Raw genomic sequence first — 15,247 nt, forward strand, 5'->3', positions numbered from 1 at the left:
TGCTGAATATGTTCTTGATTTTTTTTGTTTAGATAACAAACAATGGGGGAAAGAGATAATTGTATTCCTCTACAAATTATCGAGAAGAACAAAATAATAAAAATTAAAACTAAAAATCTTGATGCTCCTGCTATTGATGCCGCCACAATTCTTGTTGCACTATAAGTTTAATGAAGAAGATAAGGATCCAAACAATGGGAATCCAAAAGTTGTTCGTATAGGAAAGAAATCAAGAAGACTATAAGTCATTATAAGACTATAAATTAATATTTTGTGTTTAAGAAGTATAAGATTTTAGACTAATACATAATATTTTGTGTTATTTGTATTGACTGAAATATTTGGTGTTATTAGACAATATTTGTATTAATTGTGGTCATGCTTTAATTTTGGAGAATGATTAATTCTTGTTAACAGCCCAGTTTTCACTTGGTATAATTGTGGCCCGAAGATATTTAGGTTTTATCAGGTTTAGGATCGGGTTTGGGTCTAATAAATAGAGTACAATTTCAGAGACAAAAATGGATAATTATTAGTACCAGGGACTACTTTAAACCTCGAGTATAATTTTAAAGATTATTTTAAAATTCAATTCTAAAAATTTTACTTCATTTTATTTACATCTAAATTATATAAACACACGCATGATTAATAATTTTAGTTGGTGATTTAGGACGAGAATTGACATATCGGTGCCTAGGAAAGTAAGGATAGAAAAAGAAGTTAAACAAAAGAAAAAAAAGCAAGGACGTAAGGTTTTGTATTAATTAATCTTAGTTTATGTTTATGGTGCAAATTCAGATGTAGTCAATTTTACATAAAATTGATAGTTAAAAGTTGTTAGATAAAAATTTAATCAAATTATTCAAAATATTTAACGACTTTCAGCTATCAACTTTACGTAAAATTGACTGCACTTAAATTTTTTCCTATATTTATTAATTATGTTCGGTGAGTTGTTTGAAATGGGTGTTTGGGTGGTGAGTCTTATGACTTGTATATTCTGATGAATGTAACACAGAGGTAATTGTTGGATATATAATACTTAAAACTATGTTAGAAATGTAGGGATAGTGTGTTTTACTGGGAGGGGTTTGGATTTTTGAATCGGTGTATAATTTATTACCTAAGTATGGCAAATTTGATGCAGCATTTTGTTTTTTTTTTAAACAATTTGATTTTATTTTGGCCAAAATGCACAAATTTAAAAATGCAATAGGATGATCAAATCGGATTTGATCCAAAATATCTACAATTTTTATCTGATATAAATTTTGTAAATATTATTATCCAATTTAATTTTAGTTCTATATCGAATCTTATATAATCGGATTCATATGTAAGTAGGATAGGATATTGAATTTTATATCAGCGTATTTAATCCACATATTCAAATAAATAAATAAATCTAATCCTAGTTTTTTATTTCTAAATTCTCATTTTTCATTCCGTAGTTCCATTTTTAAATTTGAATTATTTAAAATTTAGCTCTATTATCTGAAATTGAATTGTATACTGGTCCAATAAAAATCCAAAAGAGTAGAAAAGATCTCTACTCATCAATTTATTTATTTTTATTTAAATGCTTGGATATATATATTAAAAGTTTTTATTTTAATATCAATCATGGTTTAATATCTTATAAAAATATTATATATATATATATATATATATGGTTTAATATCTTATAAAAATATTATATATATATATATATATATATATATATATATATATATATATATATATATATATATATCGCATTCTCATATGTTAGAAAACTTTAAAATTTATATGTATGTATATTTTGTGTCTTGTAAACTTTAAAATTTATGTGTATGTATATCTTGTGTCGTGTTACATTTCGTATTTATATAAATATTTGTACATCATTATAGTATATATATTATGTTATAATATAAAAATCATAAAAAATGCCAGAAGATCTTTAAATTTATTTTTTTAGTCATTATTTTTAACTATCAACTTAATTTCTTTAGTTTAATAATTTAAAAATATATTTTAATTCAATCTTTTAAGTATTAATGGTTAATTAATAATAAAAAATAATAAATTATGATAGTGATTCCTTAAAATGATATTTAACCTCGTCAAATGAAAGAATAAACTGAATTTATTTCTTAAAAATTATTATAGAATAATAACAACAAAAAAAGAAAAACTTTTGTCTTGCTCTAAGAGCATTCAAGAATCTCTGTTGGTCAGATGAACAGAAAAAAAAAATACATACATATATCATCACCTCATGATTCATGTGATCATGATCATCATCATGATTACCATCAATTCCTGCCATCAAAATCAGTCCCTTGACCAAAATAATAATCATAATCTCCCTTGGGTGGTCGTGGTGGTGCACCCATCATGCTATGGAGTTGACCAGTCATCACAACCGCAGAATCTGAAGTAGTAGAAGAAGAAGACAACCCTGATGATGAATTCATTACAGAACCATATGAAGAAAAATTGTTATTATTATTATTATTATTATTATTATTATGATAAAGCCCTGAAGCTGCACGTCGTAGATCATCATCGTCTCTACTCCAAAGCAACTGCGCATATTGCATGAGGTTTGGAAATCCTCCTTCCTCCGATGTGGAGGAGGACGGCGGCGGCGGCATTAATGGAGTATAAGGTTGTGAAGAAGGTCGATACACCATAGTAGGTGGTGGTTGTGAAGAGTGATGATAAGTTGTTGAAGCGGAATTGGAAGCGGCAACGCGCTCAGGAAAATTGAGTTTGGCTTTGTTACCTTTAAATTTTAAGGCCGCAGAATCGTAAGCTGCTGCTGCGGCTTCTGCAGTGTCAAAGGTTCCTAACCAAACTCTCGCCGCCTTTTTAGGGTCTCTGATTTCGGCTGCCCATTTTCCCCATGGTCTCTGCCTTACTCCTCTATAATGTCGTTTTCTCACATCCTTCTTGCCTTCAAATTCATACACTTTTATCAGTCACGCCAATATTATGCTTACTTTGATCAATATATCTTCAGCTTAAATACAGTATTTGTAAACGAAAAAATGTTTTAAATTAACAAATATTATTATCTTTTTGTCAGTATTTAATAATTAATAATTTACATTTATATTTATAAAAATTTTATCTACAAAAAATATATAATTTATACTTATATTTATTAGAATTCACACACATAAATAAATATAATTTAATTTATATTTTTTAGAATTTATATACATATTAATAAAATTAATTTATTAAAATTTATGTCTGTCAAATAATAATAAAGAATATTAAAAATTACTGGTCGAAAATAGTTTCTCTTTGCATATCATTACATGATTTCATAGAACACATCAAGTCTATAATTTTGAAATGAATATGTTTTTATAGAAGTAGTCACATTTGTTTCCATTATTGACCAATCTGTGTCATTCACTCATTCGCATATAGATATCAAAATCGAAATCAAAGTAAGCTAAATAAGTGAGAAAAAAAAAAAGAGAAAATTGATTGGGGCAAATATTGCACTCACTAGTCACTACTACACTGAAAATAATACCAAACTAGCAAATTCTCTGATGGTCTCAACAGTCAACGTCATTGTAATAAGATAGACACAAAATAAAGCCTGAGATTGTTGAAAACAAACAAACAAACAAACGAACACATGGATAATATTGAAGTTATGGATAAAGAAAATGTCATCTCATTAAAAGCATATATTTCCATATACGCAACTACAACAATAAGTTTTGATTTTTTTTCCCAAACCAAAAAAATTAAAAACTAAAAAAAATTAAATAAATAAATTTAATTTCCACTTATTTTCTTTCTGATAAGAGAGAATCGTCACAATAATTGCACCCAGCACGTTATTGGTAGTTAAAAAAAACCAAAACCTTTGTATATAGTTTACTTTGAAAGCACAAGTAGAAATATAAGCAGATCTTCAGTGAGGATCTCCTCATATAAAAAATAAATAAATAAAGACTATATTTTATGTAAACAAAAAACTCTGATCTGAGTGGAAATAATAATTTAGATAACTGTATGTGTATATATATCTCTATATATAACATTATTATTATTTATTATATAGGAAAATGAAGTGATTTAATTAACTAATATAAACGAAGGTGTTAGATTTTTATAATTACCTTGGTCTTGGAGCTGAACTATTTGAAGATTTGGTGAAGGTTCTTCCTCTTCTTGTTGTTGGATTTCAGATTGTGAAGGTGGCTGAAGAGGAACGTTGTGGAGAAAACAATCATCTTCTTCTCTTCTTTTCTCTTCTGATCTAGAATCAGAAGGAAGAAGAGGCCTCTTCCCATGCCTTCGATCCACCTTAGCTTCCTTACTTACCTTCTTCTCTTTGATTTGATGATACCTATATTAGCTTCTTCAGTTTTTGATGAACCTCTTAATAGTACCTTAGAGGATGAGGTTGAAGCTATAATATTAAATAATAAATTAAATAATATAGAAAAGTAGATCTAAGACTTGTTAATAAAGATAAAAGGATCGGAGTAGTGATTATTATTGAAGAAGATGAAGATCAAAAGAAAGGGACAAACAATAAAGCTTAGCTTCTTGTTAACATCTTTTGAATAATGAGAAAAAGAAGTTCCGAGAAGAATAACTAAAACGAGAGAGTATATTTTAACGAGACAAAGGAATTAAAAAAAAAAGGACTCATAGGCTTTGCTCATTACTTTACAGCAACTCTAATAAATTATTATCACATTCTGAAGTACATTTGTATAAATCAGAAGACTTTAGACTTGTAAAGATTTAAAAAAGAAAAAGAAAAAATTATAAGTTTTCAAGTTTATTTTATATGTACTGAATGTGAATCGATATTTATGAAATTTTTTTCTCTTATCAAATTAAAATTCATTTTGTTTATTATAGTTCAATAAATATAAGAACGTGATAGTTGTTAATTTGGAAAAATGATTTTTTTTTCCTTTTTTGTAAATAAGAGGAAGTTAACTACTCTTGTGGTTTTAGATCTTATCTGATTGCTGGTCACTTGAATCAATTCTTAGGAGCTAGAGATTAGAATTTCATTTTTTTTAATAAAATTTATAATTTTCATAAAACTTATCATAAAAATGTATATAGATTAACGTTTGCTTTCAAATATATGTATAGTTGTTAAATTTAGTTATTTACTTCTTTTTTCCATGCTTGTAATATCTTAATTAGTCTTTAAAAAATGATAAATTAATTATTTCTGATATTTTAGAAGATATATAATATTATTAGATAAATTAGTTCTTAATCTTTAAGTGACAAATTAGACTTTCATTTACCTAAATGTAGAGAAATTAAATTATTTAAACCCTAAAAGATATGAGACTAACTGAGTCTTTTTACGAGAGATTAATTAGTCTTATATTCTAAAAAATTATAAAATAATTTGTCAAATATTTTTTATTAGAAACTATTTTTTTCAAAAAAAAAAAAAAGAAAAGAACTAACTTTAAGTAATTATTATCTTAAATTTTTTTATTATTGGAAACCAAAATTGCTCTTACAAAAAGCATTCAATATAGAGTATATCAGTTTCCATGATATATATTTCTCCAATTATATTAGATATATGTTAAAATTAGTTATTAATATAAATTTATATAATAAAATATAAAATATATATTAAAAATAAATTTAATTATATATATTTATACACAAATATATAATAATTAATTTAGTGACTAATTTTTATATACACAATATTTTTTATATTTCTCACGTACATTTAATTTGAAACCACTAATTACGAATGAACCAAACTATTTTCCACTGTAACCTACTATGTGTATGTTGGACTGTTGGTTATATCCTACTTAATATATAATTAGCCTACTTATTTAAATTCACAAACTTAAATGGACATAGCTAGTCAGTCCAATACGTTTAACACCTCTAATCATACGCCGGGGGAAGTACTAGAGAGAGGGGAAATTAAAGGGGTTGGGTTTATAAACTTAGTGGTAAGAAAAATGTTAGAAGGTAAGTAAAATTTATTATTTTCTATCAGTAGTTAATTAGTAAAGTTTAAAAATATGAATTAAAAGTATATTATTGAATTATTAAATTAAAAAATAAATTAATTAAAAATATTAATAAAAAATAATAAATTATGCTATTTTTAAACTTTTCTATTAAGAATTTAGGATAAGATATAAAGTTTGTACAAATATCACATGCATATATGATCACAATGCAATTAGATTCTGGGTTAAAAATATGGTGTCTTTATATACTGGGAAATCATAGCTATATACACCTAAATTAGTGTTTGATTTGTACACTTATAAAATCTAAAAATGGAGAAGATAAAAAATAAATAAATAAAAATTAATAGAAAACACGCTTTAAACAAGTTAGGTGTATAAAGTTAAATATACCTATTCAGACATACAAAATATCATTTTTCTATTATCAAATTGAGTTTAGGCTTAAGTTAAAAATAAGATTAACGTATTCTTATTAAATAAAAAAATAAATTAAGATTAAGTTTAATAATGTATTCAATATAAATTTTGTATTATTTTTTAAAAAAATTTGAGAGAACAAACCATCTCTAAAAAACTTATTTTTAAGAACTTCTCCTACCAATATGAGAGTTTTCTTTTCTTTTATATTTTTTTCTAACGAGTAATACCAAACCAACTCTTAATATAACTCTTTGGTGAAAAGTTAACTCGTATAAATTAAAAGAATTATTTTTGAAAAAAAAAATAGCTCACTGAATTATTTTTTCAAATAAAGTTTAAAATAATTTGTGTTTAATTTAATTTAAATGTCCTTCAAGTTTAAATAATCATTTTTAATTTATATATGCTAAAAATATAATTATTTATGTGTCTCCTTCTATCAGCTTAAACTTTTGAAAGATGTGATAATTTCATCACACACTACAAGAAAATCGGGAAATAACGGCGATTTTTTTGAAAAATTGTGACGGTTTGAAACCGTCGCAAAATAACATACTAACGGTTCTATAACCATTACAGTTTAGGGTGTGGTCATTTGATTTTGCGGCTGTTTTTACGAACCACTGTCACAACCACCGCAAAATCAATATATAGCATCGGTTAATTTAACGGCGGTTTAAAATCGTCATTATTTTTTTTACTAGTTTTTAAAAATAATTGTGGAGATTATAAACCGCCGCAATTCTGATAAGTACTTTTTAATCCAAAATTTAGGTTGAATCCATTATTGAAATAATCCATCGACCACTTCTTCCACAAACAAAGTGGTTCACTCGCCATTCTAGTTCTAAACAAATTAGACAGAAATACCTATCACATGTAGTAACAATTAGCTCTTCACACTATAAATGCAAATTCGTTTGAAGATCATCTTCTTGAAGAAAAAGTTCCTCCAAGATTTAGCACCGAAGTTGATAAAATAGTTAATACAGAATCAATTACCTACAAAGAATGAAAAGTCAAGAATCATTACTTGATGGTTGGTTTCTATCATCCATGGAAACTTCCATCAAGAATAGAAGATTTAGCAAAAAATTCAAGAAATTTCTCATGAACATGTAAGATTTAAGTGAAAAACTCAAAACCAAGCTCAAATATATCAAAAAAAGTTGGAGTATCAGCAACTGATTATCTGAAGTAGATCTAAACCACAATAGATTCACTCGTAGCTATAGGACATGTTTTATTGAAGCAATTTTAGAGGAATTAATTGAGGAATATTCAATTTTTCTCTCTTTTGTTATGCAAAATTAGATTCAATCACTATTTTAAAAATGAAATTTTTCTTTCTTGATCATGAAACCATGTTAAAGAAGTTTAGAAAGAGTAATTATGGATGAATTCAATCCAATTTTACCCGATTAAGTTTTGAAAGAAGATCTAGTAGAGGTTTTCAAGTAAGAAAAGAAAGAAGTTTTAGCAAAGGATCAAGATTTCAGAATTCATCCTTTTGTCCACAATGTCAAGTTTGTAGGCATTTTGGACACAGTTTTCATCACATGTTCTCATATGTTTGATTAACTATTTACTGCACCACCATCTTCTTCTTCTTCTTTCATGAGTACATCAAAATTTTTATCATTGTCAACTCTTCCACCATTCATTTTTCACAATCTTAGATCATTCATGGCTACCAACTCTAATCTTTTTTAAAATCCTTAGTATCTAGACATAATAGCATCACATCATATTACCACAGATCAATCTCACTTACTTAATGCATCTGAATTCATTGGATTAGATCTAAGTCATGCTAAGTAATGGGATAGGTACTTGTATCTCATGTAGTTCATAGTTAATTATTTAATTTTTGACATTCATAGAAATTTTTTTGCTTAGAAATTTAATATATACACCTAAAATATCTGAACATCTTAGTAGTAAACAAAAATTTACACAAGATAATAACTATTTTTTTAAAATTTTATGTTAATTGTTGTTATGTTAAATCTCAGGGCGCTTATCAAATTCTACTTAGAAGAGTGTCTAAGAATGGAGTTTATCAATTTTAACGAGTTGTTATAGCTACTTCTCTTAACCTAATTGTGAATATTTGATATCTGATGACATTTCTTATGTAAAAAATAATTATGTTATAAGATTGTGCATGTTATTTTACCTCCAAATTGTAATTTATTAGCTTTTGGTTCTTCTTTAGAATGTTTAGTGTAAAATGTTCTTTTTCTATTTGGGATGATAAATTAAGCATCTAACAACAAAGAAGGTGAAAACTATCATGTCTACTTGTAATATCCTTATTTCTCAATTAATAAACGATGACAATTTGTAAAGATATTGCTGTATGGTTAAAATGCATGCACTTTTTTTTGTTAGAGGTGATTATCAATTCAATTTAATATGCCTTTTAAAAAAATTTATACAGATGTTTGGGGTCCTTCTCTAGCTTTATTATATCATAATTTTAGTTATTATGTTTCTTATATATATGCCTATACCAGGTATGCTTCTATTTTTTTTGTTGCATTCTAAGTCTCAAGTATTTTAAGCTTTTGTTCAATTTAAAACCAAATTGAGAATCACACTGACCTTCATGTCAAAGCTTTATCATCTAATCTTGGGAGGGAGTATTTATAACAATCATTTGCTGAATTTCTTACTTAACATGGTATATATATTACAATTTTTTTTTTGCCATACACCCATCAATAAAATGGGAGGACTAAAATAAAATATAGACACATTGGTAAAATAAGTTTATCTATGCTTCCTAGAACTTCAATCCTACTTGTGCATTTGGATGATGCTTTTCTATCTACAACCTATTTAACTAACAGATTCTCTTTAGCTAATACTTGCATAAGTCTCCTTATGAACTCTTGCACAAGAAGACTCCTTGATTATTCTTTTTTTAAAGATGTTTGGTTGTGGTTATTTTCCTTATTTAAGATATTATAATGCCAATAAATTTGCATATAAATCTTGTTATTTTTATTGGTTATCCAAGTCATAAAGGATATAAATGTTTAACCAAATCTAAAAAAATAATAATATTCAGTAATGTTTTGTTTGATTAAACTATTTTTTCTTATAAAGAATTGTTTTAAAAATCAATCTACTAATTATGTTAAAACTCAATTTTCTGTTCTTTGTTTACTTATGCCTATTATTTCTGTAACACCTTCACTATCAGAATATCACGCTTTTGGTTGCGCCACTTTAACAATGAGGATATTACGACGACCTTTATATATAAATAATAAAAAGTAAGAGCCTTGATCTAAAAATCGTATCGACTTTTCGTTGAAAAACCAAAAATATTTTTTTCTATAGGTATATACATACATACAAATCCATCACACAACACTGTTACATTCACAAGATAATACATCAAAGAAAAGCACACCAATATTACATACACATATAATCACAACTCCTATTCCTCTTTACAATATATAATAATAATAATAATGGCAAGGAAAAATAATAACTAAGATAATACATAAAAAAAGCACGATCAAATGCCAACAAAATTTTCATAGGCTTCCTACCCGTTTCCTAAAAAAGATAAGGCTGTAAGGGGTGAGAACCTAACCACACGGTCTCACCAGAGGAATTTCAAAATTGTTGTAAAAGGATACATATAAAAGATAATTTATTTTACAGCTATGATCATTGCTTATCTTATGAATTTTATTCTCTAAACATTTGTCTCATACTTAACTCCATCTAGTTCTTTAATCATTAATTCACCAAACTTACCAAGGATTCATCCAATCATGGTCTCCGGCCCAAAACTCGTTCACATTCAAGCAATCACGACCTCCGACTCAACATACATCACAACACATCAAGAGATATAACTAAATCATTCAATCACAGCCTCCAGCCCAAAACTCATTCAACATTTAGACCATCATAAAATTAATCTCTTACAAGCCACTACACTCCACCATAATCCCAACCAACAAATCACAATCACAAGTAATTAAACAGACAATCAAACAATCACATATAGAAAATAATTATGAGAAGTAGTACAATTAGCAGTCGACAGAATATCAATTTGGAAAACTAAGTAATTATGCATACCCAAGCAATTTCAAACAAATGTAGTAAGATACATGCCTGTCCTACTGGCCGTGAGCTTACGTGCCGATTAAAGTGCCGTACCCGACACATCCGGTAGCTAACCCGGATATTGTTTTTTTGATGCGCATTCCTAGGAGGAAGAATTCTGAGGGAGAGTGTTGTAATATCCTATCACACAGAGCTTTACGCCTAGGACGTAAATCAAAGGTGGCGAGGTACTACGGCATCTAAAAGTAAAAATACGTAAAATAGATATATATGGATAATAGTTTAACTAGGAGCCTTGAAAGAAAGGATGATCAAAATAAGACTGAAAATGTGTCACACTCGAAAGGCGATTGGGTAGAAGGCTTATACAGAAAACCAAAGAGACAAGTAGATAAACAGAGTTTCAAAAGATAGATACATAAGTAAGCTCTAAACTTAACTTCTAGGAAGAACAAAATACAAAATACAAGGTGGAAAATCTATTACGTACGGTATAAATACAAACAAAATACAAACACTGAGTCTTAAGATAGTTCTTCGCTTCCAAGAGTCTCCAGAATGCTCAGTGCGGTGCTCCGCGTCCTACATCTGAAAATAATAATATATGTATCCAGTTTTCAGCATGGTAAAGGTGGCCACATAGGTAATATATAAGGTCATGAAAACGCCAGAAGCATTCCTAGAACTCCGGCACTCAGATTTAAACTTAAAGGAATAACTAAACCAGAAATTTGGTAACTGTGTAAGGTTCTTAAGTTCTAAAACTAATCTTAACTCTACAATTCACTTTCTGTCTCATTAAACTCTAGCCCCACAATTCACTTTCTGTCTCCTCCAACCCTCCAAAATAACGGTGGAATAACCCTCGTCACACCTCTACCACACGAAGAATCTTTCAGTTGCAAACACATACAAAATAGACAAGGAAAGCACAAGTATAGATAACAGATACATCAAGTAGAACAAGTAGCAGATAAGCAAAGATAAAGATGTTAAGCAAACCAAAACAATGCACACTCAAGCAAGACATACAAATTCACATGACGTATGCTTGTCCTGCTGGTCGTGAGCTCACGTGTCAGTTACTTTGCAAGAACCCAACACACCTGGTAGCTAACCTGGACATCGTCTCTCTGACATGCCTCCATACTCTTGGGATATAGTGCTCGTCACACTCTCGGGATATAGTGCCCGCACACTCATGGGATATAGTGCCCGTTGCATTTCTTGGGATAATGAGAACACTCTTGGGATATAGCACTCGCCATGCTCTTGGGATATAGTTCCCGTCACACTCATGGGATATAGTCCCCGACACACTTTCCAGGGTAAAGTGCTCCTACACTCTTGAGACATAGTGTCCGCCACACTCTTGGGATATAGTACCCTTCACACTCACGGGATATAGTGCCCGACACACTTTACAACAGAGAAAAAATAATGCAACAAAATAAAACAGAACATACATTCACACTTTGCATTCATAATCATTGTCTTCATAATCACTTTAAATAATTCTTCTTTCTCATTTCTTACTCGGGGTAGGTGGACAACATCACTGCATCTTACCCAGAATCTCAGCTCGTACCCAGAGCAAGTGGATAACACCACTACATCTTACCCGGTCTCATATATCTCAATCAATCTGATCATATCTCATCCAAAGTTTATAATTAACTCAGTTCTCCTTATTCTTCTTTCTCATAACCAATCTCATCATCAAACACCTCTCAACTCAGCCACATTTCATTACTATTATCATTATCTTCATTATTTACTTCATCTTCAACATTACCAATGCCTCATTAATTCAGTTAACACTTCGCAAAACCCTCCCAAGTATCTTTTCAACTTATTTAACAGACGCATTCCCGTTCTAAGGCTTAAAGACTCACTAACGGACCTTAAACAAGTGTAAAAGAGGTTTGAAAAGCTAGAGGTTTGGTTAAACTTTCAAAAACATCACATTTGGCCAAAACAGGGGTTCCGCGTATGCAGACCTTGCCCGGCGTATGCGAGATTACAAAACAGTGAGCATAGCTCACATCGCGCGTGCAAGTCGCGTATGCGTCACTCCCTTTTGCTCCAAAAGCTGTTAAGTTATTAAAAATAAGTTTTATATACCTAACTTCTGACATTCATAACTTTCTCTAAAAAACTCCGATTTTCACAAACTTTAAACCATTTTGAAGCTCTTGAAATCATCTTTAATTTGAAATAAATTTTATTCAAATGCAACATCTAAGGCTCACGTTATGGACCATCGAAGTTGGTTAAAAATCAAGCTTTTACTACAAGTTTCAAAAACTCTAACTTTCCAAATTATCAATTCCGAACCCACAATTTCATAACCAAAACAACTATAATGCTCCTAAACATGTTCATACATTGCCCTTTCATACTATAACATACCAACCTACACAATTTTCCCACCCTATTTCAATCCAACATCACAAGATCATCATCAATATTCATCAATATTCATCATCATCCTCATCATAGATCACATATACACACACATTTGATCTATACAAAACCAAGATCACTCATAACCAAATCCAACCATCCACAACACATCAATAATTATCATTAATCATATACTCATCATACACAACCCATTCAATTCATTCCTATCTTATAGTCTTCTAGCCTAAGTTTTCACGAAACATTATATATTATCTATGATAAACCAAAACCATACGTTGGCCAATTCCTCCCTAATGCTCGAACACCCCAAAAGTACTCAATTCACAAGCTCCAGGCCTCCAACGCAAGGATTTTCAGCACCCAACACCCAACTCAACCTTCCAACTTTATCAATTTAGTTCCAATGCATATATATACAATCTAATTCCACACTAACATCACTAAAATTAATATAGGGTTTACTAATTTAACAGTTTCACAAGAATTAAAGGTTCATCATCTTACCAATGGACGTTTGGGACAAAACCCAACATGCTCACAAGGTTAATTTGATCCTAAACACCAAAATCACATAATCTCTCAAAATCAAAACCTCAAAATCACAAAACTAAAAGGGAAAGAACTGGGCATGAAATCTCAAATTTCTTACCTAATTTTTCGATGGATTTTGTAGAGAATTTCGAACCAAAAGCATGGTTGCTAACGGCTCATCAATTGGAATTTCGGATTGAAAGTTATGGAAGAAAGAAGATTGAGAAGGAGTTTAGGGTTCTTGATTGCACCCATTCTCCAAAATTTCAGCGTGCTTCACTTGAAATTGGGGAAAGGTGGCTGAAAATGTTGGCTTTATATAATGGGCTTAGTCCAATCGATTCGACCTGTTAGGCCAGTTTTAGACTAAAATCTTAAAAATTAGTGTCAAAATTCATATTTTAATTATTTCTATCTTTCTAACTTATCAAATTTAATTTTCTAATTTCTTTAAATAATAGTTAATTTATTAATTAATTATTTACTAATTACTCGATATTTACAAGTGTCGTACCACCTTCTTCTGGAGGCATACTCAAGGGGTAATGTTCCGAGGGAAAGTGCCCTACCACCTTCCCCTGGAGGCCGTGTCATATAAAACAAAGGAGAGTGCCTGCGCATCCCCAGGAGGAAAACTTTCGAAGAAGAGTGCCCTACCACCTTCTCTTGGAAGTATACTCAAGGGGTAATGTTCCGAGGGAGAGTGCCTTACCACCTTTCCCTGTAGGCTGTGCCTTCTCATTTTGCAACCAGAGAAAATGTAAGGAAAAAATTTCGAGGAAGAGAGCCTTACCACCTTCTCCACATCTGCACCGCAACCACGAGCAAGCGAGATAAGTCCACCATCCTTGCCCGATACAGGTGTCACATCAATACACAAATAGGACAAAATTCACATCCTTGCCAATTCAGTTATCATATCACATAGTCACGCAAGCGGGACAAAACCCACGTATTTACTAAACAATAATCACCATCAACCAAAGCCATCATCATCATCATCATCATCAAATTCATCATTAACATAATCGTATTCAATCATGATTTACAATCAAACATAACCAAGATCAAAATCAAAATTGCAATTATGCATATAATCATATATCAGTCAAACCTCATCATAATCATAATTCATTTTGTTCACACTTATCACAAGGATAATTATCCTCAAACTGTGAGCGTGATAAAACTACCATCCTCAACACAGTTGGAAATTGAACCAAAAGGAATTCTCAACCTTCTATCTAATTTTTTAATGCAATTAGAGAGGGAATCCTCAACCTAACTTGTTTACTGCAACAAGAGAGGGAATCTTCAACCTTAACTTGTCTATACGTGAGCGAGCCAAAATCACCATCCTCACCGTGGGCGGGACGAACCACCAACCCCACAACAGTTATATTCCGTTTAACAATTTTTCATCTGAAAATTACCCAACTCAATCCATTATACTCACTCCCAAATTCTTTTCACCAAAAGACTAAAAAATCATTTCGTTTCACCAATCAAATTCAATTGCTTTTAAATTCACTAAATACTTCTCAAAACATAACTCTTCAATCAAAATTTTCCAATCATAATCTTAATTGAAACAGACATCATTTATTCTTAAATAATCATTTGCATTACTTTAAATTTTGCTAAAGTGTCCCAAAAATATTTTCTTTTCATAATTAATCAAACCAAAATAAGTTAATTTTCATAAAATTTTTGACAGAACCTCTCCTGAAACTCGGACCTTTCCATCCTTCAAGGATTTTATCTAAATT

At 29.8% G+C, this 15,247-nt stretch overlaps 1 protein-coding gene across 1 annotated transcript; it reads right to left on the bottom strand.

The window, feature by feature from the left end:
* Nucleotides 1-2,113: 2,113 nt before the first annotated feature.
* On the bottom strand, nucleotides 2,114-4,371 carry LOC112805786 (uncharacterized; the record flags this gene model as incomplete). The annotated part of the gene is made up of 2 exons (XM_025848120.3): nucleotides 2,114-2,944; nucleotides 4,137-4,371. Coding segments are annotated over 2 exons (879 nt in total), but the record flags the coding sequence as incomplete, so codon positions are not given.
* Nucleotides 4,372-15,247: the final 10,876 nt, after the last annotated feature.

The sequence above is a fragment of the Arachis hypogaea genome, chromosome 6 (assembly GCF_003086295.3).
Source record: "Arachis hypogaea cultivar Tifrunner chromosome 6, arahy.Tifrunner.gnm2.J5K5, whole genome shotgun sequence".
Lineage (NCBI taxonomy): Eukaryota > Viridiplantae > Streptophyta > Magnoliopsida > Fabales > Fabaceae > Arachis > Arachis hypogaea.